Source organism: Globicephala melas, chromosome 11 (assembly GCF_963455315.2).
Source record: "Globicephala melas chromosome 11, mGloMel1.2, whole genome shotgun sequence".
Classification (NCBI taxonomy): Eukaryota; Metazoa; Chordata; class Mammalia; order Artiodactyla; family Delphinidae; genus Globicephala; species Globicephala melas.
Window position 1 is genome coordinate 81412289 of NC_083324.2, and position 23349 is coordinate 81435637.

A 23349-nucleotide genomic window follows, 5' to 3' on the forward strand; every position below is an offset into this window, starting at 1 on the left:
CTAGGAGAGTATTTGGCAGGACAAGTATACGTCATCTAGCACAGATAACCATATAAATATCTCTGCCATGTCCCTCACCAAAATAAGACATCAATATCACATTCCTTCAGCCTTGAACAACTACCTGTCATGGAACTACTGTCAACCAGGCGTTTGCCTCAACACTGATTTCAGTGGTGGCAAAGAGACATGTTTCTTATTGTAATTTTTAAATTAAATTTTTATTTTGGAATAATTTTAGAAAAGTTGCAAAGACAATACAGAGAATTGCCTTATACTCGTTACCTAGTTTCCCTTAATATTAGCTTCTTCCACTATCATGGTACCTTTGTTTAAACTAAGAAGCCAATGTGGGTACTTTACTAAACTCCTGACTTTGACTATATCACACCAGGTTTTACACTAATGTCCCTTTTGTTTCCAGGATCCTACATTGTATTCAGCCTCCTCTAGTCTGTGACAGTTTCTCAGTGTTGATGAAGTATTTCTGTAGCATACTTGACTGTTTTCCAATCTGGGTTTGTCTGATGTTTTTTGCATGATTGGTTTGGGGTTATAGGTTTTTGTGGGAGACCACAAAGATAAAGTACTTGTCCCATCGCATCATATCGGATGTTACATGATAGGAGCAGAGCTTACCATTGGTGATGCCAACCTTGATCATTTTTAAGGTAGTGTTTGCCATTTTTCTCCCTTGTGAAGTTCCTATTTTTTCCTACTTCCTACTCTACTATTTAGAAGTTAGTCACTCAGTATGGCCCATATTCCGGAAGGGAGGGCATTAAGCTTCATCTCCTGGGGGGGTGGGGGGAGTATTTACTTATATTAGTTGGAATGCTTCTGTAAGGAAAATGTTTCCCTTCTCTTGTATTCATTGATTGATTTATATCAGTATGGACTCATGAATATGTATTTTATACTTTGGATTATAATCCAAAACCACACCATCTGTTGTTCAAACTGTTCCAGCTTTGGTCATTGGGAGCTCTTTCCCTGTTATAAAGAGACAATTGGCAAAGCTGTTTCTTTCCTACTGTGTTGATATTAATAAATAATTTTTTCACACATCATATAAAAAAAATCTTGTTTCACCTTTCGCTGAACTAGTTAAGACCCGAGTGTGGAAGTGTAGAAAGTGTGGATGGTTTCCCAGTTTATTTTAGGACGAAAATAATCCAGTAGGGGCAGTTTCTTTGCAAGAATCAGTTACCCAGTGGAAAACTAATATGCCCAAAGCGGCTCTATTTCCCTTGCTAGTCACTCACTACTATCCTTTCACCCTGTAGATGGGATTCAAAGGAGGACTTCAACCTTGGGGTAAATCAAAGATGTGTGTTTAAATTTTTTTAAGTTCTCAGCGGTTTGTCTGTCTCCCTGACATTAATTGTGACATCGCAGTGGACCTGAGACTGGAAGAACTCTCATCGGTGTAGAAGTGTAAGAGGTAAGCGTCGTCGTACAAGTTGGCCTGTACAGGGATCGAACCCACGATCTTGCCGTTATTAGCACCACGCTCTAACCAACTGAGCTAACCGGCCAGCAAACTGGTAGCTTGTTCCTCTCTAGGCAATTCAATAAAAGGGAAACAAAATGGTTTCTTCAAATTCTCGGGGCGGCTGTCCGGGGGTCCGGGGGTCCGGAGGGATGGGGTGGGGGGAGGCGGGGAGGGAGGAGAAGGAAAGGGAACACAAAGAACTGAAACAACCGAAAAGTGACGTTAATTTTTTAAATCTCCACATTCTTCCTATTTCACTCTGCCTCATCTCGGAGTTTGGAAAAAGAAAAAGGGAACAAAACATTTCACCTGATTGAACTCTACTTCTTGGGGACCTCTCTCCAACTGACGACTCTGAGCCCCCCAAAAGATCAGATTCACCCAGGGAGGCTTCCTTCCTCCTACCTATTTAAAATAATTTATAAAAATAAATTATTTTAAAATAATTTTATTTCATACTATCAGAGTCCTTAATCCATCTGGAATTCATTTTTTTAATTGTATGAGATGAAGCAGTTTTTAAAAATTTTTTTTGAAGAGTTTAGCTACTTGTACCAACTGCACTTGAAAAGTTCATTAACTTCCTGCCGTTCTAAAGCGACGAATTTAGCCCTCTTTTTCATATTCTATACCCTCCCCGTAAGGGATCTCACCTTTTCCCAAGATGTCGATATTCTAAGGTACATTGACAACGCTCCAATCTTTCCCTAGCCCTCACCAGTCACTCCATACATTCATTTGCTCTAACCAAAAACCTTTGCTTTATCCCAGATTCCTCTCTTCATCTCACACCTCACAACCCCTTTAAGAGCAAATCGGTTAAATATATATATACATCTGACCACTTCTCACCACTTGCATTGTAAGCGTCCTCGTCTGGGCCACCATTGAATCCCACCTGGATTCCCGCAGAACCCTCCTCCCAGTCTCCCCGCTTTCACTCCTCTACCGTCCCAGCTCAGCCAGCAGCCAGAACAATCCTAACAGTGAGTCAAGTCATGTCATTTATTTGTCCCAAAGCCTCTGCTTGTTCCACATCTCACTCCTGGGGACTTCCACCAGGTTTTCTCTTTGCCTGGAATCCTCTTCCCTCATACTCTGGCATGGCTGAGTCTGTCAGTGAATTCAAGTCTTTGCTCAGATGTCAACCTCTCATAAGAGCTCAGATGAAACTGTAGCGCCATCTTAACCCACCTACCCTGCTCTATATTTTTGCCATGCCGTTTGCAATCTCTTTCACGTGGGAGTTATTTCCTATTATGTTTATTGTTTATTTTTTAATCACGCCCCCTACTAGAACATAAACTCCAGAAGAATAGGAATTTTATGTCACTGAGAACATCCCAAATATTAGAAGAGTGCCTAGTAACCAGTATCAGACGGCCAGTATTTTTGAGTGAATGAATGATTGAATATGACAAATATTTCCTTCATATTCCATAGTCATTTCACACTCAAGTCTGTAAACATTCCATGTATTCTGCCAAAATTACATTTTCCATCCTCCAAGTCAAATGGCTAAGGGTCGGTCTTCTCCAACTCCCCCTTACCCTTATTCTGCCCATCTCCTCCGCCCACACAGTGCAATCTGTCACCAAGTCCTGCTTCTTAATCCCTCCTCTCTCTACTGCCTCCCCACGCCCACTGTTAACTACCTGGTTAACAATCCCTGTTAACCAGGTAATTAATTACCTAGCTTGAATGTATTGTATCTTTCATCTTTGTTGGTGTCTCCGCAGCCTCCCACACATTTCCAAGCCTCCAGCCTGTCCCCGTTTGACTCCTCCCTCACATGACAGCTAGAGCAATCTAAACCCAAGCTTGTCTCTTTCCTACTTAAAATCTTTCCATGACTCTCCATTGTATTTGGAACCCTGTGCACACTGCACGATATGGTTTACAAGCATACCCATGATCTGCCCCTTCTTCTCCCAAACCATGTCTGACTCCTTGAAAGTTACCCAGATAGATGCGTTCTGTCTTCCAGACCCTCCTGTGCACGTGTTTTGTCTTTGGCCTGAAATACCCTTCTCCAGTTGCTAGAACTGGAGAACACACACCGTAAGACAGAATTCAAGTTTCAAGACTTAGATAAGATGACCTTCTGCCCTGCTTCCAAGCTTGTTATGGAATCACTGGCTTACTTACCAGTCTCCCCACTAAATTGTAATCTTCAAAGCAGAAGTTTTCCTTCACCTCTGAATGGCTGGTGCAAAGCACGATACAAGGTATACAGTCATCACTGTATAAATGTTAAATTATCATGTAAAGAGCTGTAGAAATTGTCTAATACTTTTCCTCTTGCCCCCCTCTGTAAGAAGGCAATCTTGGGTTGTGGAATGCCTTTCAAAGTAGAAACAGCATGGATATTTAGAGTCCTATATACCTGGGTTAGAGTTCTGACTTTGGTGATTTGCTGTAGTGAGGGAGAAGCGAACACACACTTTGGAGCCAATAGGGTTGAAATCCCAAATCTAACCTTTACTAACTGGTTGAGCTTGGGCAAGTTTCTTAATATCCTTCTGCCTCTGAATAGATATGAGTTTTATAGCAATTCCTGTATCATAAACTCATTTCAACAATTTATTTTTATTTTATCAACCAACTTAAGATTGCTTATTTTTCCAGTTAGGTCTCTTCCAAGGTATCCATAAAACAGGAGATAGATGCATTCAGGGAGTCATTCTTGCCTTTTCTTTTTTTCCATCAGGATGGAATATGTCGTAGCTACTCATAGACCTCCCATTGGTTACAGTACAGAGGTCAGCTTAGGTATCTGCTCTTCCCCCCTTTCTCCCTTTGTTCTCAGGCCCAAGAGTCTTCCTGCCCTACCCACCCTATCTGGGAGAGATGTGAGGTAGAGGGTGATTTTATAAGGTACAAATTAAAAGAAAAGTAGAAGCTTTGGTTCCCTCCTTGAGCATTTCTCACTCGTAATTATGGAGGAATTATGACCTATGGTGTAAAGAAAAGAAGCAAGGTTGCACCACTCTGTGTTCTTCCTCCCCTGGCCCTCCTATGGATGCTCTCATGGGTAGACCATTGATCCTCAAGGAAAAGTTGGCTTCACGGTCAAATTGCATTAAAAGCTTCTCCAAAATATATAAATTAAGCTAAAAAATATCTTCTCCAGGAGCCAACTGAGGAGCAAAATAGCAAGAAATGAGGAATCGGCCTCCCTAGGGGACCAGATAAAGGAACCACTTCTTTGAGCCAAATAAAAGCAGGCTAAGATTTAGAGAGAATCTAATCCTCCTCCCAAAGATGCAAGAGAATATGGGTTGTACTCTTTGCCTCCCTGGCACGTCTGTTCCCAGAGAAAAAAGCACGAGGCGGTGTCCTGACTGAGCTCACCCTTGACACAGAAAGGAGTGGGTAGGGAGCGGAAGGCAAGGCTCCGTTCAATTCCAAAGATTTGGTTCCACTCAGTTTCATCCTGCTATCACCACTAGATACTTTAGCCCTTCATTTTCCTCTAGAATGTAGATTAGGACCACAAGGTGAATGTGCAAACCTCTCACCTTAGATCTGAGGTATTTTTGCTGTAGAGAATCAGAAGTGATTGAGGCACTTTACTATGCTGAGGTCCAAATCAGAGTACGAATGGCAAAGAACACAAGTTATTTCTTGTGGGCATGATGCCTTCGGGAATGCCCTTGCTCCCCAGTCTTTGGGGTTTTTGATTTTGCACCAGTGGGAAACAAAGGGGCTGACGGTCTGAAAGATCTTCTCCCAACAGAGCCCTGGGGCAGTGGAGAGGGCATCCCAAAGCCAAGGCTGCTGCCTGCCTTAACTGATCCAATGACAGGGGTGCTCTGAGCAAAGGAGGCCATGGATGTGTCCCCAAACATAGTTTCTCTTGCAGAAATGCTGGCCTTCCCCAGGGCCAAAGGTGTGCCCTGGCTGGTCCGGCCCTGGCTGCCTGGGCCCCAGCCTTTCCCCAAGGGTGTGATGGTGTTAGTGCTCCCACTCGGCACTGCTCCAGGGCTGAGTGCTCCGGAGCTGGAGCTCGCGTCTGGGGCAGTGACGCTGAGTTCAGTCTCCTCACAGTCCACAGGGCTCACTAATCCCCCAAAGTCAAATGGTCGTGGGGCTGTGCTGCCAAACACTGAGCCACAAGCCCCAGTCCGGTGGCTTGGGGTGACAACTCCCAAACCATTCGTATTAGACCAAAGGGAACCTACTGGAGTGCTGTCAAAGGCCGGCCGGAAGCTGGCAGGGATGTGAAAGGTGGAGGCTGGTGGTGCCAAACCCCCAGAGGCTGACTGCGTGGTACCGCTGAAGGATGGCTGGGCTGGGGTCTGTGTTGGGGTTGAGGAGGCCACTGTTGAGCTTCCGAAAATGGGAGAGCTACAGAAGCTTGGGCCAAGCGCTGGTTGGGGGGCTTCTTGCTTCTGCACATATGCAGCCCCAAATGCAGGTTGGGAGCAGGGTTAGTGGGGAAGGTGGCCTTGAGCTTGACTCCAAGGGAATTGTGAATGCTGACGTCAAACTGGAGCTCCTGGATGATAATGCAGGCTGGCTGGTGGTTACTAGGGCTGAAGCTGCCGGAGGGTCACCCACAGCGCTAAAATCGGCAGTGCTCCTGGTAGGGGATATCTGGACAGCACTGGGAAGAACCTGGCTAAAGACGGTGACTGTGTGCACAGTAGGAATGGTTGGACGCTGGCTCAGTGGGAAAGTGAAGTCTGCATCTGGGGAGAAGCTGGCCCTGAAAGCACAGGCAGCCCCGAGAGGAAAAGGGGGGCAAGTGGAAGGGATGGAGCAAGTGCGGCCCATGGTACTGGTAACATTCACTACACCAAATTCCAAAGGCGGCTTAAAGGAGCCTTTGGATGTGCTGGCTGGGGTGGTGGACATGACTACAGAGGTAGCCTTGACCAGGCCATGGAAGAGACGGGTAGAAGCAGGAGTAGGTGGAGGAGAGGTCTGCTTGAAAGAGAAAGGAGCTCTCACGGGCATAGTTTTAAGTGGTCTTATGCTGCCAAAGATAGGCTTGAAGGTGGGAGTTGAGATACCCGGAGGTGAAGATGCTGCAGCTGTGCTTGAAATTCTGGAATATGAGGAGACTCTGATCTCACTATTGGCTGGGAGCCCCAAGATGGGTTTTGACATGCGGTCAGCAGAAGTTGCAACAGGAGGTGCAGATGCAGGAAGATGGGGGGCTGGGCTGCTCATCAATCCAAACACAGTACTTTGCATAGCGGATGCTGCAGGGTTAATGGCAGGTGAGCCTCGGGGTACGGCAGCCTGAGAGGCTGAAGTGGCCATGTGGTCTCAGTGACTGGTGCTGTGGGGGAAACAAGGGTCAGGAGGATGAAAGTAGTGGTGGGTTTTGAGTCTGAAGAGGTGCCTGAAAGGGGCTCTGACTGGGAGCACCCATGTGAGGCCAGCAGGCTCGCTGTCTTCAGAGGCGAGTGGGCCACACTGATTGCCTCTCCGGTAGGTTGTGGGAAGGCCAGTGGACTTGGAGACTCCTGCATTTTATGTAAGCTTTCCAGCTGAGGATCAGTGCCCTGGGACAGGGGAGGCTGAATAGCAGACCAAGTGTCAGGGACAAAGTCTGTGGTGACCTCAGTCGTATCTTCTCTGGCTTTGTTGCTCCATTGGAGTCCAGCTTTCTTCCCTAAGGCCAGGTCTTTGGGGACTGCATAACCCAGCTGAGGAGGCGGAGTCAGGGACAACTGGCTCCCCGGGCTTGACGGAAGCAGGGGAACCTGATTTTGTTGCCCAGAGCTGCCAGATGTTTCTGGGGACTCATCTGATACCACTGGGACTGGAGAGTGAGACGGATGACCAATGTTCTTTCCTTTTCATTGGCCACTCTGGTACCTGGAGTTATGTACTGGGAATACTCTTCCAAGGCTCAGAGAAATCTCTAGAAGAGCTGTAAGAGCTTGTAATAGCATTTCTTTGGGAGCTAAGGGGGCCACCTGTGTGTGTGCTGGCCAAGGAGTCCATGGAGGAGCAGCTGGGCCTGTTATTCAAGCTGTGATCTGAGCCCCAGCAGTCGAGGCTTCTCTTCAGAGGCCCAGGCCTCGGCACAAAAGAAGTGAGGACTCCATTTTTCATCAGAGGCTTAAACGCAGATGGTCTGGTCTCTGGAATCCTCTTACTGTCCAAGCTCTCATAGAACAAGTGGTTCTTCCCATCTCACTTTCCCCTTCTTGCACTCTCTGAGGGCCCTCAGCACTGTCTCCTTCGCACATGGGTCTGGGGCTTCTCAGAAGGTGAGACCCCTGCAGAGTTCGTTACCTCTGCTGGGGCAGTGGAGGGGGGCGCTGTCCGCTCACGAGGAGCGAGCCTCCTGGTCACCGGGCTCCTTGTTGCCCTGGGGTGCCGAAGAGACCAGATACTCCCCCTTGAAGTAACTTTCCCACCAGTCTGAGGGAAGAGGCCCCATGATGGAATTCCGGGACCTGTTCATGGGAAAGGGCCTCCAAGCCTCATTGACCACGCACGCGTTGGGACTGGTAGGATCCCAGTTCGGCAGGCTCCTCGCAGGTCTGTGCCGAGGGGCAGGGTGGGCACGATGGACGTGCTGAACCCGGGGGACCTGATGAAGGGGCTGAGCTGGCCGGCGGTTCAAGGGTCTCTCCGACAAGTCTGTGCGCCCCCCTGCTGGGGATGACGGCCAGAGTCCCAGCTTGCCCACGTAAGTGCCCATGTGGAGCAGTGAGGCGGGGTCGGTGACTTTGACTTCGGGTTTGGGCTCTCGAGGTTTCTGACGCCTAGTGACTCAGCCGCAGTCGAAGTGTTCCGGTGTCGGTTGGGATCCCTGCGCGAGGAAAGTGAAAGGGTCTCGGGGCGCTCCTCACCCTCCAGGTCCTGCATCCGAAAGTGAGCGGCCGGTGGAAACAGAGGACACGCGGAACCTCAGCCGTCTCCGTAGCCTGCTCTGCTAGTTTGAGGCCTAAGCTGGCCGCTCTGGCCTCTCTCCTCTCCTCTCCGGGTTGCAGCGCGCGGCACGAGGAGAGGGATTGGAGAGGACGCGCGCGGCCGGAGTCCCTGAGCTAGAGTCCCAGAGCTAGAGTCGAGCAGGCGCTGGGTCTCCAGACTCCGGCTCCCGGCCCCGGCACCGAGGCCGCCCGCCCGCCCCCGGAGTCGGAGTGGGGAGGGCAGTCCGAGCCCCTCAGGGTGAGTGGGTGGAGGTTGGGGGCGAGGGGCGGGGCGCTGACGGGAGCGCGGGACCGGAGACCCGGGCGCGTGGACCTGGGCAGCCCAGACGGCGTTCGTGGCGCCAGCAGCGGGGAATAACGGAGGCCGGATTTGCTGCTTGGGGATTCCCGTCCTTCTTCCTTTCCTTTGCCTTTGCCTTTTCCTTCCTTCCTTTTCCATCCGCCTCCCCGAGGCTGAATGTGTGTCGCCCTCGATTGTTCGCACTTTGAGTATGCGGGTACGATGGCACTCTGGCGGGCTCGCGAGGCTCCGGAGGGGGCCAAAGGGATTTCTTGTCTACCGACCAAGAGCCTGAGCGCCTCCGCAGGAACCCGGCTTTGTCCCTCGCTCAGCCACGCCCCCCCGCCCCGGCCACCCTCTCCAATCGCGATCCTCACACAGCCCGGTGGGGTCGGAGCTCCAGCAGGGGAGCAAAGAAGTGGGAGATTTAATTTGCGGCTGAATATTCAGGCTTAGCCTGAGTGAACTAGGGCACTAACATTCTGAGAAATTGAAAAACGAATAACGTTTTAAGATTTGTAACACCATTCCTTCCAATAACAATAAAAATGGCACGGATTGAATACGATTCTTTCAAGAAACGTCATTTTAAGGTTGTTAAGTTCAGGAACTCGGAGAACGAGTTCCATTCAAAACCCACACTGTCCAAAAATGGGTCCAGACATCTCCCACTTCATCGATCTTTCTCCTTGAATTTGTATTTCCACAGAATTTTACGCCAATATAATGTATGCTTACGCTTAAAGTCTTTATTCGATCGTCCTACTATACTAGTCTGCGCCAAATATGGGTATAAACACTGAAATCTGAAATTTTGAGATGTGACAGAACCACAAATCTGTTATAATTAATTCTTTTGGTTTCACTTATATTTGCATTTACTAATAGAATGCAATCAATGAAAACATCGTAAGTAGATAACAAAGTTGAAAGGGCCTTTACTGGAAGTTGTAACAGAAGTAAATATGGAATTTATCACCTCTTTCTCCAAGAGGTCGCGTACAATATATTGATATAAGACCGCCTCCGCTGAAGGAATATTGCCATTGCTCCTCTACTGGACACCAGGGATGGAAGGAATTTTACAATTCGGGGCAGTGTGTCACTTCAGATAGCTAGAAGGGTTTTGGAATTGCCTAGTGAGAGAATGGTGGGATTTCAAAATAAGGTGGGAAGCAAGAAGCCAAACTAGAGGATTCTCAAACTCGTGAATGTTAACTGGTTGAACATGGAAGAGGTAGGAATTGATTCGGTGTTTGTGCGTGCTTGTAGCCGAGTTGGAGTAAAGTTTTAATAGCAAGGGATGCAAAAGCTCCCTAGCAGAGGGTGGTTTCGACTCACTGGCCATCTGGGCTATGGGCCCCGCACGCTACCGCTTCGCCACTCTGCTTAGCCCCTGACAGAAGCCACTGTTATTCCCTTCAATGATTATGTCACCGTTTCTGCGCTGAACATTTTTTTCGATTTCCTTTCTTTCTGATTTCCTTTCTTTCTGTCGCCCCTCTCTCTCGAGGCACGTAGATCAGCTCTTCCGCAACCAGATGACCTCGGGTCATCACCTTCGGGTCTGCAATTTTCCAACCTGCCCAAGAGTGCCCAAAGCTCGTCATTGAACCCCCTCCCCAGCACCCCTCCCACTCCCTCGAGCCGCTAGCCTCTCAGAGCGGAGGAAGAGCCCGCGGAGCAAAACTCTGGGTGGACCCTTCTCGGGGAGAAGATCGGAAGTCGTGGAGCCAACTCTGCTGCCACCGGAAAGGAAACGTGTTAATCGTCTCCTCTGTTACCTGTCGAAAAATCTTATAGATGACACTTTGAATAAAAGAGAGGCATTTTGCTTGCTCGCAAGGGCGCAAGATTTTCAGTACGGTGCGCCTGAAATAGAGTTCACCCAGTTTGTTTCTCAAATTATTACACGGGGGTCACAATTTCGACTGTATCTCGTTTGGGGACGTTTGGACTAAACAAACAAATACATTTTAAAGTAAGATAGGACCTTCCTTTTCCTGAGGCTTATATTAGAGAGCAGAACCTTTGGGAAGTTCCTGAACACAGCTCTCATTTGCGGCTGCCTCTGCGATGACGTTAGAACGGGCCCGTCTGGAAGGTTGTAAATCTTTTCTCTTTAGTACTGGAAGCTTTTGGATAGTGAGCGTACAGTGTTCCTTCAGTCACATGGCTAGGCCGAGGCCTGTATGCTAGTGTGTTTTTCTTTGTTTTGTTCGTTTGTTTTTTCTCCTTGTACTCCATGTCCCTATCCACAATATAACTTAAGGAGCGATGGTGGAGTGGCGAACTTAGCAGCTCGCACCAGCAGAGGACCCTCCTCGGGTCCGCAGCCACGCGCACTGAGCCCAGCTATGCAGCTCCTCGGGTCTGCAGCTACGCTCACCTAGGCCAAGCTATGCAGCTACCCCAGCCAAGGAAAGCGAAACTTCATTATTCCTTTGGGGCTCATACACCGAGCCCCCACCCCCAGATAGTTGGCATCTCAAGGAGATGCTGCCATCTTCAAACTGTACCCTCTCAAGAAAGTCTTTTTTCAAAACTTTTCTGACTGCAACTCAGTGTCGAAATACATTTTAAGCCACAACTCAGTACAATATGCAAACAAATGTATGTATATATATATATATTTATTTATACATATGATATATATATATATGAGAGAGATAACTATCTGAATCTATCTCTATCATCTATACCAATATCGATATAGCTATAGATAGATGATAGATATTTGGAGAGACAGAGAGACCAAACTCTACCAAACAGCATTTTACTGCATGGGTTTATTCTGATATTTCCTATTTCTATTCCTATATCTTCTATTTCATTTATTAAAATACCATTCATGACCTTTTTAAATATTAATTTTACACCCATTCATTTCTGCGTGATTTGAAAAACACTGTCACTTATATAATGGTATTCAAAATGTCTCTTCCTTTTAGAGTCAGATAAGGAAGATGTGAAAGACAGTGACCGTTCCACAGTGGTCGAAGAATTTAGGAAGTGGTTCTAAGGCCACCAGCTTTTTTTTGGTATCAAACAGGACACAATGTTAACTCTCCCAGAGACTACGCTCCACATGCCCCATCTGTGATTTTTCCTGCAGTTAGTGAAGGGAAATCACACTTATTCTAAACAGTCCTCTCTGATTCCATTTTTTTCCCACCTCTATTCCACAGTTGTGATGTGGATTCTTTTCCTCCTCATCTGCTGAAGGATTCTTGCCTGTGTGACTAAGTAGGTATTTGTCCTCACCTCTTAGAGAATATTTTGCTTTTATTCCTCTATTTTATCGTGTCCAACATATTGTTCTGATGCTGTTCCCTCTGTGTAGAGAATTCTTACCTCAGATATCTATAAGATTTACTCCCTGGCCTCCTTCAAGCTTTTGTTCAAATGTTTGGATCAATGGATCCAAAGGTTTTGGACAAATGCAGTCTGCTCTCCATTTCCCGTGACTACTTCAAACGATTTGTCTATTAAGTTCTCCTAACATTTCTTCTAGGATGAATAATCCTCACCTGCCTTTGCTGTGTTGTCACAGTACACTGGTTGCAATGTTACCCCATTCATTCAGCATTCACTCTGGCTAGCTGCGGTTTATGGCTCTCTAGCATCAGTTAGATGTTTGTATACTGGAAATTTCAACCTTAAAGTATCTGGGATCATTTGGGATACTGGAGACATGACTCACCAAACTTCAGCCCCACACGGAGAAGGAAAAAAAAAAAAAAAAGAGGGTAAAAAACCTTCCTTCAACCTTTTAATAATATTTTAAAATATGAAATTCCTGTTATTGATGCCTGAGGGTGATGACATCTACTGGATGAGTTGATCTGTGCAGCTAATTGTTCAGTGGCTGTTCTGAAGTAGATTTTATCTGGAAGGTATTAATATATGATAAAAGATCCTCAACATTGTGACAATTCCCACAAGTCAGTCCACATGCATTTCTCCACACCTCTGGTCTCTAATCTTCAAATCTTACTCTTTTCAGATTCCTGACCTTCCAGCTAACCATTCCCTTTTGCCTAGGATTCCATATACAACTTTATCTTAGGCCACTTCTCTCTCCATGTAAAGAGGAACATCAAATGAACCATCTAAAGCTCTAGCCACTGGGAGGATTTTTCACCATTATCTTGCAGGGTTACATCTGAATGGGAGATTGTGTCACAGCAGTTCATTTAAAGCTCACAGCAACATACAGAACTCACCTATCTATGAACCAGGTGATTTGATTACCAACGGCTCTTCTACCTAATCCCCACATAATGGTTCTTAACTTCTCTGATATGTCAGACTGGACATTTCCACTGACATTTCATTAGTCAAACCAAGTCACATGGCCAAGTACATGAGGAAGAGGAAGTGTGTATATTATATAATAAATATATTATTTCAATGAAATAATCATAAATAATTATAAATTCACATGAAGTAATTATACTTATAGTTATAAATTCACATGAAGTTGCAAAGATAATGTATCAAGGTTGCATGTATCAACAGTTCTTTTTTTTTTTTACTGATGAGTATGGATGTATACTTCCATAGTATAGATGGACCACAGCTTGTTTAACCTATTCACCTATTAAGGAACATTTTGGTTGTTTTCAGGTTTGAGCTATTACAAATAAAGCTCCTATAAGTAATAATGCACAGGGTTTTGTGTGGATATAAGTTTTCATTGTTCTGGGATAAATGCCTAGGAGTGGAATTGCTGAGTTGTATGGTAAGTGTGTGTTTAGCCCTTTAAGAAACTGACAAACTATTTTTCAGAGTGGCTACACCATTCTACATTCCTATGAGCAATGTATAACAGATCCAATTTCTCTGTATTCTTACCAGCCTTTGGCAGTTGTTACCATTTGTTATTCTATCTCTTGCAGTTGGTGTGTAGTGATATGTCACCATGGTCTTAATATATATTTCCTAAATGACTAGTGATATTGAACATCTTTTCATGTGCTTATTTCCCACTTGTATATCCTCTTTGGTGAAAAGTCTTTTCATGTTTTTTGACCATTTTCTAATTGGATTGAGTGTTGTTTTAATGTGGAGTTTTGAGAGGTCTTTGTATATTCTAGATATGTCTTTGCCAGATATGTGATTTACAAATATTTTCTCCCAGTCTGTAGCTTGCTTTTTTAATTTGCTTAACAGAGTCCTTTGCAGAGCAAAAGTTTTTAATTTTGATGAAACCCAGTCAGTCATATTTGTCTTTTATGGATTGTGTGTTTGGTGTTATGTCTAGGAACTCTCCTCCAAGCCCCAGGTCCCCCAAATTTTCTCATACTTTTTCTAAAAGTTGTATAGTTTTATGTTTTATTTTAAATCTATGAACCAGTTTCAGTTAGTTTTTAAATAAAGTGTGAGGTTTAGGCGGCAGTTGTCTTCTTTTGCCTATGGATTGCTCCACCACAATCTTGTGAAAAGACTTTTCTTCCTCTACTGAATTGCCTCTGCACTTCTGTAAGAATTAATTTAGATGTACTTGCATGTGGTGCTTTCTGGATTCTCTATACTGTTTCGTCAACATATATCTATCCCTCTGCCAAAAATGTACACTCTTTATTACTGTGGCTGCATAATAAGTTTTGAAATAATAAGAATGTTTTCTTCCACTTTATTCCTGCTTTTCAGAATAATTCTAGTTATTCTAACTCATTTTTCTTCCCATATAAATTTTAGAATAGTCATGTCTATAGCCACAAAAAATCTTACCTGGATCTTGATAGGAATTATGTTAAATTATGTTAAACCTCTATATCATTTCCAGGAGAGTTGACATCTTAGTTATGTTGAGTTTTATAATCACGGAATCTCTCTCCATTTATTTAGGTCTTTGATTTATTTCATCAGAATTTTATAGTTTTGTTGTTTCCAGCATGTACATGTTCACATGTCTGGATAGATTTTCATCTGTGTTCTTTTCCTTTTTTACAAAAAGTACTGCATTTTAATTCTGGTGTTCACATGTTTATTGCTAGTATATAGAAATACAATTGATTTTTCTATTTTGATCTTGTATTCTGTGACTTTGCTGAACATACTTATTAGTTCTAGGAGGAATTTTGTTTGTTTGTTTGTTTTTAGGTTCCTTAGCATTTTCTATGCAGACCATCACATAATCTTCAAATGGCATGGGAAGTACAATCCTTCCACAGAGAGGGAGGGGGGAAATGTATATTTCTAAAGAGAAATACAATCCACTGAGCAAGAAATTGCACCACCAACACACAACAGGACAAAATTGCAGAAACGTATGGTAAAGTATGCCAATATTTCTGGGTAGGGTGAGCATTTCACCTAAAGATCATACTGCAGTATTTGTGAAATAACTCCCTACCTTTTGGGTTTATCATTAGAATATGACATTATCACGGTTTAGTGGAGGGCTTTCCCATCTGCCAAGTAGGTCAGTTGTGAGAGTGAAGAACTGAAAATCTAAAGGTCCTGACCCAGAGAATACTTTACCCAACAAATATAGTTTCCAGTTCCTTTTCTAAAGCACCCTAGTCTAGAGAGATAGCCTTCTTATATTTCATGGGCTGTAAGGGTTTTGTACTGCATTCCTCAGGAAGTCTCTATTATTATAAACTGCTAAAATCATCTTTTGTTTGGAACAGAATATCAAACCTCAACTACTAGTTAAGGCTGAAGGTAGCTGACTTCCGGGCTTTTTCTCACGGTAGGTTGGTAAAAGTCATCGAAGTTTAACCCAAATTTTCCTTGGGAGAAAAAGCTTAAGTACTAATGGCCCAAGGAAACAGAGGTCCATAGTGCCTGGACAGGGACTTGAACCCTGGACCCTCAGATTAAAAGTCTGATGCTCTACCAACTGAGCTACCCAGGCTCTATACGTACCTCTTTATTACGTCTCCTTTGTACAGTTCAATTGCTTTTGGGGCATTCTTAACCCCCAACAGAATTTTGATAAATTCGATATTCCCCCTCATATTTTTTTCCAGTGGACATGTAACATTCTTCTTCATAAGGTACAATTTTTCTGAAGGATAGAGTAACTTATATCAAAGGAATCTTAAAACTATAGTAATTTAATACTTACCAACATCTCTTGAGAAAGAGAGAGAAGAGAAAGCCCTTGTTAAACTTCTGTGAAAGATTTTCCTTTGATCTTTTATTTCCTTGAATTCGTTATTTCCATCCCGTGTCTCCCATAGAATTTTATTCCAATACCACATCTTTTTATATTTAGTATCTTCTTGATTTTCCTACGATGCTTCTCTCTACCAAGTCTAGCTATAAACATTGAAATCTGATGTTTTTCTTTTGAACCCAAATCTGTATTAAAAATACTTCTTGTGGATTGTGCTATATCTGCATCTACTTGCACATAATTAATCAAAGCATGATAGATAATAATTTAAACACCCTTTAATGGAGGACATAATGGAAATAAATGTGGAATTTGTCCTCCTCCCTCCTCCATGAAATCGTGTACAAGACTACGTCTACTGAAGGATTCAGTCCTTCCCATTGTTCCCGTGATGGGAGTCCGAGAGGAGAGCATATTTACACCCCGGGGCACTGTGCCACAGCCAAATGAGTCTTAATTTATCAGAAATGTCTTAATTTATCAAGCAGAAGGGCGAGACTTTTCCATGAAAGATGAGAACGTGGGACTTACGTGCCACACTTCTATGGCAGGCTGATCCTCTAAGAGGTGACTTTTGAAAGGTAAATACCTTAGGAAAGGTGAAATATGATGTAAGATCTAGAAGTAGATTTAGTTCAACTGTTTGAATACAGCTTAACAATGGAGTTGCTATAAAACTTGCAGCCAAGGTTGGTTCCGATGCATCGATCTCTGGGTTTCCTGTCCAACACACTTCAGCTGGTCCACTCTGCTTATAAACGGATGTTCCCTCGTCGATCTTCAACTCCGTTATCACAACTGGGTTTTCAAACACAAGAATGGCTTCTTCTCTTTTCGTTTTTTCCCCGTCTTTTTCTTCCTCCCCCCTAGCTCAGCTCACTCCTCCTTTTACTCGGCCTCTTTTTGGTCCCCATGAGAACCACAGGGTTCCAGTAGCGCCTCCAAGTCTGCCCGTTTCCAATCCGCCAAATACTCAGTCTCTGAACCCGCTTCTTCAGAAGCTTGTCTGGGCTCACAGGAGGAGCTGCAGGGGGAACCGAGGAGAAGCCGGCGGGGCAAAGCCTTGAGGAAACCCTCGCTTGAGAAGAAACTGTCAAAAATCTCAAGAGGTTTTTCTTTGCCTGCAAGGGAGGCAGATTTTCAGAATTCCATTTCCGATTGGATAACGTTTGGATCCGTTTCGACAGGGCACAGGAGTTCCTGTGTCTGAAAACAGGATTTTTGTTTTCGGAGTTGGTCTCGGAATAGGGCTTTTGGAAGCCTCTGCACACCAAGGCTCCTGTTCGCGGCTGCCTCTGCGTGCTACCTTCCAGAAACTGCACTGCTAGGTGCCGAATAAGAACTTCACTCCACACAGAAGTAACTAGAAGCCACAAAAATATTGCCCACCAAATCCAAATGTTAAATCTCTCCAATTTAACTGCCCTCCAAACGTCTATAGTTCCTCCTCTGGCAGGAGGGTAAATGTGACAGAGAAGTTGGAGTGGAAAGTGGAGTGGAGTCAGGGGAATTCCTGACTCTTTCGTGTCCTCTCTTGCTTTTGGACGTCGAGGTTGCATTTCCCCTGGAATTCCTTCTCCCTTTCCCATTTGCCAGTTTCTACTTGTCCTTTGGATCTCAGTTCAGACCTTACCCACTACCTCTTCCCTGCAGCTTTTGCTGACTCCTCAAGACTGGTTTAGAAACTCCTAGAATACACCTAGGATCCCTGAAGTTATTTCAATCCTATTAATAGTCCTTATTACATGTTGTATTATAACTATCTCTTGTATGAATCTTACCTTTGCACACTCAGGGCTCAGTCCTTAAATACCACGTATATGCAAATGTCTTTCCACCTTGGACTGCTCCTTCAAGCTCCAAATTCACATATACAGCTGCCTTCTCGACAAGTATTTTATACTTAACATTGCCAAAGACTGAATTCCTAATCTTCCCCCCAAACTTTCCCCTCCCCAATCTCCCCACATCTCAGTAAACAACTACTCCATCTGTGCAGTTATCTGTGAATCTTTGCTTTTGCTCAGATCTTACATTTCATCTATCAGCTCCACCTTCAAAATATATCCATAATTCAACCAGCTTTTACTATTTACTTTGCTATCATACTAAAAGGCCTATCAATCTCTCACCTAATTTTAAAGAAATTTTTATTTTATATTAGAGTATAGTTGATTTACAATGTGTTAGTTTCAGGTATACAGCAAAGTGGTTCAGTTATACATATACATATATGTATTCTTCTTTCAGATTCTTTTCCCATATAGGTTATTACAGAGTACTGAGTAGAGATCCCTGTGCTATACAGTAGGTCCTTGTTGATTATTTATTTTATATAAAGTAGCGTGTATATGGTAATCCCAACTTCCTCCCCTCTCCCTTTTTTCCTTTGACACAATCTTACGTTAATTTTTGTTTCCTTTCTACAAAACCATTTTAAAGCATTTTACTGATTGAGCACGTCAGGTTTTACGTGAATTTGCTCCTGTTGTGAATAAAGAGGGAGTTTTTTACTCTGGAATTTCGCTTCTGTCTTTTCCTCCAGGCCAGTTCTACCTGGCAACAAGACACAATTTGAGGTGAAGTCCAAACAGTCCTCATTTCATTGAAGAAAGAACAGAGTCTTAGCCTGCCCTGTGGCCAATAGTGGTTGTGACCACAGCTGGCTAGTGGGAACATTTCCAGTATGTAGATCCTCAGGCGTTTCTCTGGTCCATCACCTCAATTTTTGCAATAGACCCATCATTGGTCCCCTGGTTTGTATTATCCTTGCCCCTTTCCGGTCTATTCTACACACAGAAGTAGTGCAAAATTCCCCAAGGGTTTGAAACTCTCCAAGAGTTTCCCTCCTGTTCAGTAAAGAAATCAAAGTGCTTCTGGTGGCCTGCAAGAGCCGTCCCCTCCTCCCCTCCACCATCCTCTCTAGTTCCTTGCTCTTCCTCAGACAAGTCAGACATACTCCTGCCTCAGTCCTTAGCACAGGCTGCTTCCTCTGCCTGGAAACACCCTTTCCCAAATACGTGCCTAACTCATTTCCTCATATCCTTCAGGTCTGCTCAGATATCACTCTCTCAGTGCAGGCTTACCTGTTCAACATATTTAAAATTACAAGACAATAAAAAGAAAAAAGAAGCCATCCCTATTATCTTTTTGCTATACTTTTTCATTCATACTTATCACCATCTACTGCACTATACATTTTACTTATTCATTGGTCTCCATTTCCCATTACAATGCAAACTCCATGAGGATAGAGTTTTGCCCATTTTGTTCACAGGTTTAGTCCCAGTATCTCGAGGAGTACATGTTAAATTGCAGCTACTCATTAACAATTTGTTGAATACATGTTGAATGGATGGTCTACCAGGGTACAATAAATGAGTTTTTCCACAGGTGGATGTACAAGCAAATTTCAAGTGTTTAACCCTGAAAGGGGACAGGAATGGTCTGTTCATAGGTAAAGGTTCTGAATTCCATTCACATAGCTCCCTGTTGTGGGTGTGTGTACAAACCTGACTGAGTTGCTAACCGTGGGTCTTCTGTTTAATTATGTGACCCACCATTGCTGTCAGTGCTTGTGCAAGGACTTAAAGCTTGACCCTGCAGTTAGGACTAAGCACCTAATACTTCTAATCCTATCTGGAGACCTGCAGATGTTCATCTGTGTAATCACTAGTTGTTCCACTTTCCAGACCTTCCACTGTCCAGGAATAAACCCTGACTCCTGAGCTACTGGAGCTAAGGCTGGATGAAGATAATACATGAGGCTGCGAGGGAGTGGGAATCTGTTCTAAAGAGGACACATTTTCCTATAGGGCTTCTGAATAGTGCTTTTAAGAAATTTTATTTATTTGGTTGTTTCGTATTTTGAAAAGGTAATATACTCATAGAGTTAAAAAATGTATAAATAGTTAAACAGTTAAAAGTTTCCTTCCCATCCCTGTTACTCACCTACCTGGTTGCTTCTCTCTTCTCCATCATCCATAGGTTTCTACTATTATTAATTTGTTACTTAACCTTCTGGAGTTTCTTTACCACTTGCATGTAAATATATAGATTCATATGTTCTGGGTCTTGCTTTTGGTACCTCACAATATATTTTGGAAATCTTTACACATTGATGACATAGAAAGCTTCCTTGTTTGTCTTTGCTTAGTTTTACATTTTGTTGCAAAATAAACATACAGAGAAGTAAATAAAACCTTATTTCTACAACTTAACAATTAATTATAAATTGAACACCCATTTAACCATTACTCAGGAGCAAAAACAAAAAGAGCATTGCTGCACTCCAGAAGCCCTCAGTATGTCCCTTCCACTCACCCTGCCTTCCACACTCTTCTTATCCCCCCCACAATCCTGACTTTTATGGTAATCATTTTTTACATTCTTAATACATTTTACCATCTACACATACACCCCTAAACAATGTATCATAATTTTGTGGTTTTTAAATTTATATAAGTATAATCATACTAAATGTTTCCTTTGTCTTCTTTTCACAAAATTATGCTTGTAAGATTCACCCATATTTTTGTGTGTAGCTCTGATCTATTCATTGTCAATTGTTGAATAGTTTTCAACATTATGTATCCAATTTACTGTAAAGGTTCATTCAGGTTGTTTCCAGTTCTTGGCTATACAAACAATACTACTATGAACATTCTTATATGAATCTCCTTGTGCACATATTTCCTTTGTGTATATTTCTAGGATAATAGGGTATGTATATCTTCAACTTAGTAGACAGAGTCCAACTGTTTTCTAAAGTAGTTGTATCATTTTAGACAATAGTGGTGATGAAAGTTCTTATTATGTCACATCCTTGCCAAATAGTCCTTCTTGTTGTATTAATTTTAGTAATTCTGGTGGAAGATCAGTAGTATTTAATTATAGGATAACTTGCATTTTCCTAATTTCTAATAAAGCTGGTTGCTGTAGTTTTAAAGAAATATATTTCCACAAATTCTTTGGCACTCCTCTTATCAAAAGGTGGAGTCTGATTGCCTTCTCCTTGACTATGGGCTGGGCTTAGTGATTCGCTTCTAAGAAAGAATGAAGCCGAGGTGACGCTGTGTTTGACGTCTTAAGCTAAATAAAAGACAAACATCTTCTGCCTGGCTCACTCTCTCAAGAAGTCATAGACTTCATAGAGTCATGGACTCATAAAAGTTCTTTAAAGCATATTTTTATGTTAGTCCTGTTCGTTATTTATATTGGAAATATCTTCTCCCATTCTGTGTTTCATTACTTTATAGTTTTGTTTTTTTTTTTTGGATTAACAGAGTTCTTCATTTCACTTAAATTTATCAAATTTCCCCTTATGTTTAGCGCGGTTGTGTCTTATTCCTTTAGAAGCCCTCTCCTATCCCAAAGTATAAATGTAAGTGTCTCTTACAAAAAGGTAACTTCTATAATCCAAAACCACACTCTTTGTTGTTCAGACTGTTCCAGGTTTGGTCATTGGGAGCTCTTTCCCTGTTAGAAAGAGACAATTGGCAAAGCTGTTTCTTTCTTAGTGTTGATATTAATACATTTTTTCACAGGTCATATAAAAAATCTTGTTTCATCTTTCGCAGAACTAGTTAAGATCCAAGTGTGGAAGTGTAGAAAGTGTGGATGGTTTCCCAGGGTTTTTTTGGACGAAAATAATCCAATAGGGTCAGTTTCTTTGCAAGAATCAGTTACCCAGTGGAAAAATAATATGCCCAAAGCAGCTCTATTTCCCTTGCTGGGTCCCTCCCTGCTAACCTTTCGCCCTGCAGATGGGAGTCAAAACAGGACCGCAACCTTGGGGGACATCAAAGGCGTGTGTTCAAGTTTTTTAAAGTTCTCAGCGAGAGGTTTGTCTTCCACACGTTAATTGTGATATCGCGGTGAAGCTGAAACTGGCAGAACTCTCGCCTGTGTATAAATGTAAGAAAGTGACCTCGTTATACACAGCTTGGTCCGTACGGGGATCGAACCCGCGACCTTGGCGTTATTAGCACCACGCTCTTACCAACTGAGCTAATTGGCCGCTGGATATCTAGAGCATTCCTCCTTACATAATTAAATGAAAACGAAATAAAACGGTTTCTTCAAATTCTTCTGGGGGTGGGGAAAAGGGAACATAAAGAACCAAAACAACCCAAAATTAACATTAAAAACATCACATTCTTCCTATTTCACTCTCCCCTATCGCGGAGTTAGGAAAAAGAAAAAGAGAAAAACTTAACATTTGGCCTGAATGAACTCTACTTCTTGGGGGCCCCTCTCAAACTTACAGTTCTGACCCCAAACGATCAGAGCCCCGGAGTGAGGTGTCCTTCCTCCTACCCAGGGAAGACCGGGGGCCAACGAGAAGATGCTCCAAGCCAGATTTGGCGGCGGGCAGATCACGGAACTGACCACGGAGCGGCCACGGAGCAGGGCTCCGAGGACTCGGCCCCTGCGCGCGCCTCTTGCGGATATACTGCGCTCCTGGAGACCCTTTCGGACAGATCCCAGGACATGAGACCTGCGAACTTGCACTCTCTCGCCGCCGGCCTCGGCCTCGGAGTGATCCTGAAATGCCACCCGCCCCGCGCACTGTGTGGTTGGCCCTGACCCGGAGCAGAACTACGCCCCCAGAATCAGGGGCCTTTATCTGGACCGGAAAAGAAACATCTAGATCTGAGAAGGGTGGCAGCGTCGAGACTCGGATTGAGCAACTTCAGAGGAAAGAGGCAGAAACACCTGCACCTGTCAGGTGCGGAGCAGCCCCGGCTTTTTTCACTGGCCGAAGGGCCTCCAGAGAAAACCCTCAAAGGCTGAGGTAATCAATATTCTGGAATACCTGAGAGCTAGCCCTGGTACCACAGACACATTGGTAGGGAAGCTCTGAGAATACTTAAGGGAAGGTAGCCCAGCACCAAACCCAAACCCATTCGAATAATACATGGAGAAGAAGTTTGCAAAGGAGAATGAAAGAAGTTGCATCCAGCAAAGTAAGAGGAAAAACAAAAGTATGTGAAGAGTTGAGGGTTGACCTCATTCTCTCATTTCTCAATAGGTACTGAGTACCCACGATGTATCAGACCATGGTGCACATGCTAAATATATAAAGGGAGACACTGAGGCTAGACCTCAGCATGAGGGGCTGTGGTTAAAGAGCAGTAAGTGGTACAGGGTAGCACCCGGTGAGCTGGGATTAATCCTCAGAAGAAAAAAAAAAAATTACTCCTCAGGGTTTGGAGTCAAGAAAGGCAGGGAGTGACTTCCTCACAGAATGGGCTTCATGGTTTCTGTTACCATCCCAGCCCCCAAACCCTTGTCCTGACTTGTCTTTACTTCTCCTCCACTTCCCAGCTTCGCAGAGGCACTCAGTCGCCCTGACTTGCTAATTCCTGCTCCTGGTGGCTGCGGCTCTGGGTGCTGAACAGGGCACTGTTGGCAGTGCTAAAGCAGGCTAAGCGGGACCCTTAGTACTGGGGTCAGACCCCTTGGTACTGGGCCCAACCTCTTAGAACTTGGGGATGTCCCCATCTAGAAGGTTTGACCAGAACCCTAAATCCCCAGGGCT

General features: G+C 43.9%; 1 protein-coding gene and 3 non-coding genes across 4 annotated transcripts; all 4 read right to left on the reverse strand.

The window, feature by feature from the left end:
- Positions 1 to 1464: 1464 nt before the first annotated feature.
- TRNAI-AAU (transfer RNA isoleucine (anticodon AAU)) lies at positions 1465 to 1538 on the reverse strand. The gene has a single exon. It is a non-coding gene; the product is annotated as a tRNA-Ile (tRNA).
- Positions 1539 to 5115: 3577 nt separating this feature from the next.
- Positions 5116 to 8162, reverse strand: LOC132598128 (POM121-like protein 2). Its single transcript, XM_060308163.1, is given in 7 exon segments — positions 5116 to 5923; positions 5925 to 6759; positions 6762 to 7290; positions 7292 to 7633; positions 7635 to 7714; positions 7717 to 7855; positions 7857 to 8162. Coding segments are annotated over 7 exon segments (3039 nt in total).
- A 7307-nt stretch (positions 8163 to 15469) lies between these two features.
- On the reverse strand, positions 15470 to 15542 carry TRNAK-UUU (transfer RNA lysine (anticodon UUU)). The gene has a single exon. It is a non-coding gene; the product is annotated as a tRNA-Lys (tRNA).
- A 6209-nt stretch (positions 15543 to 21751) lies between these two features.
- On the reverse strand, positions 21752 to 21825 carry TRNAI-AAU (transfer RNA isoleucine (anticodon AAU)). The gene has a single exon. It is a non-coding gene; the product is annotated as a tRNA-Ile (tRNA).
- Between the last annotated feature and the right edge of the window lie 1524 nt (positions 21826 to 23349).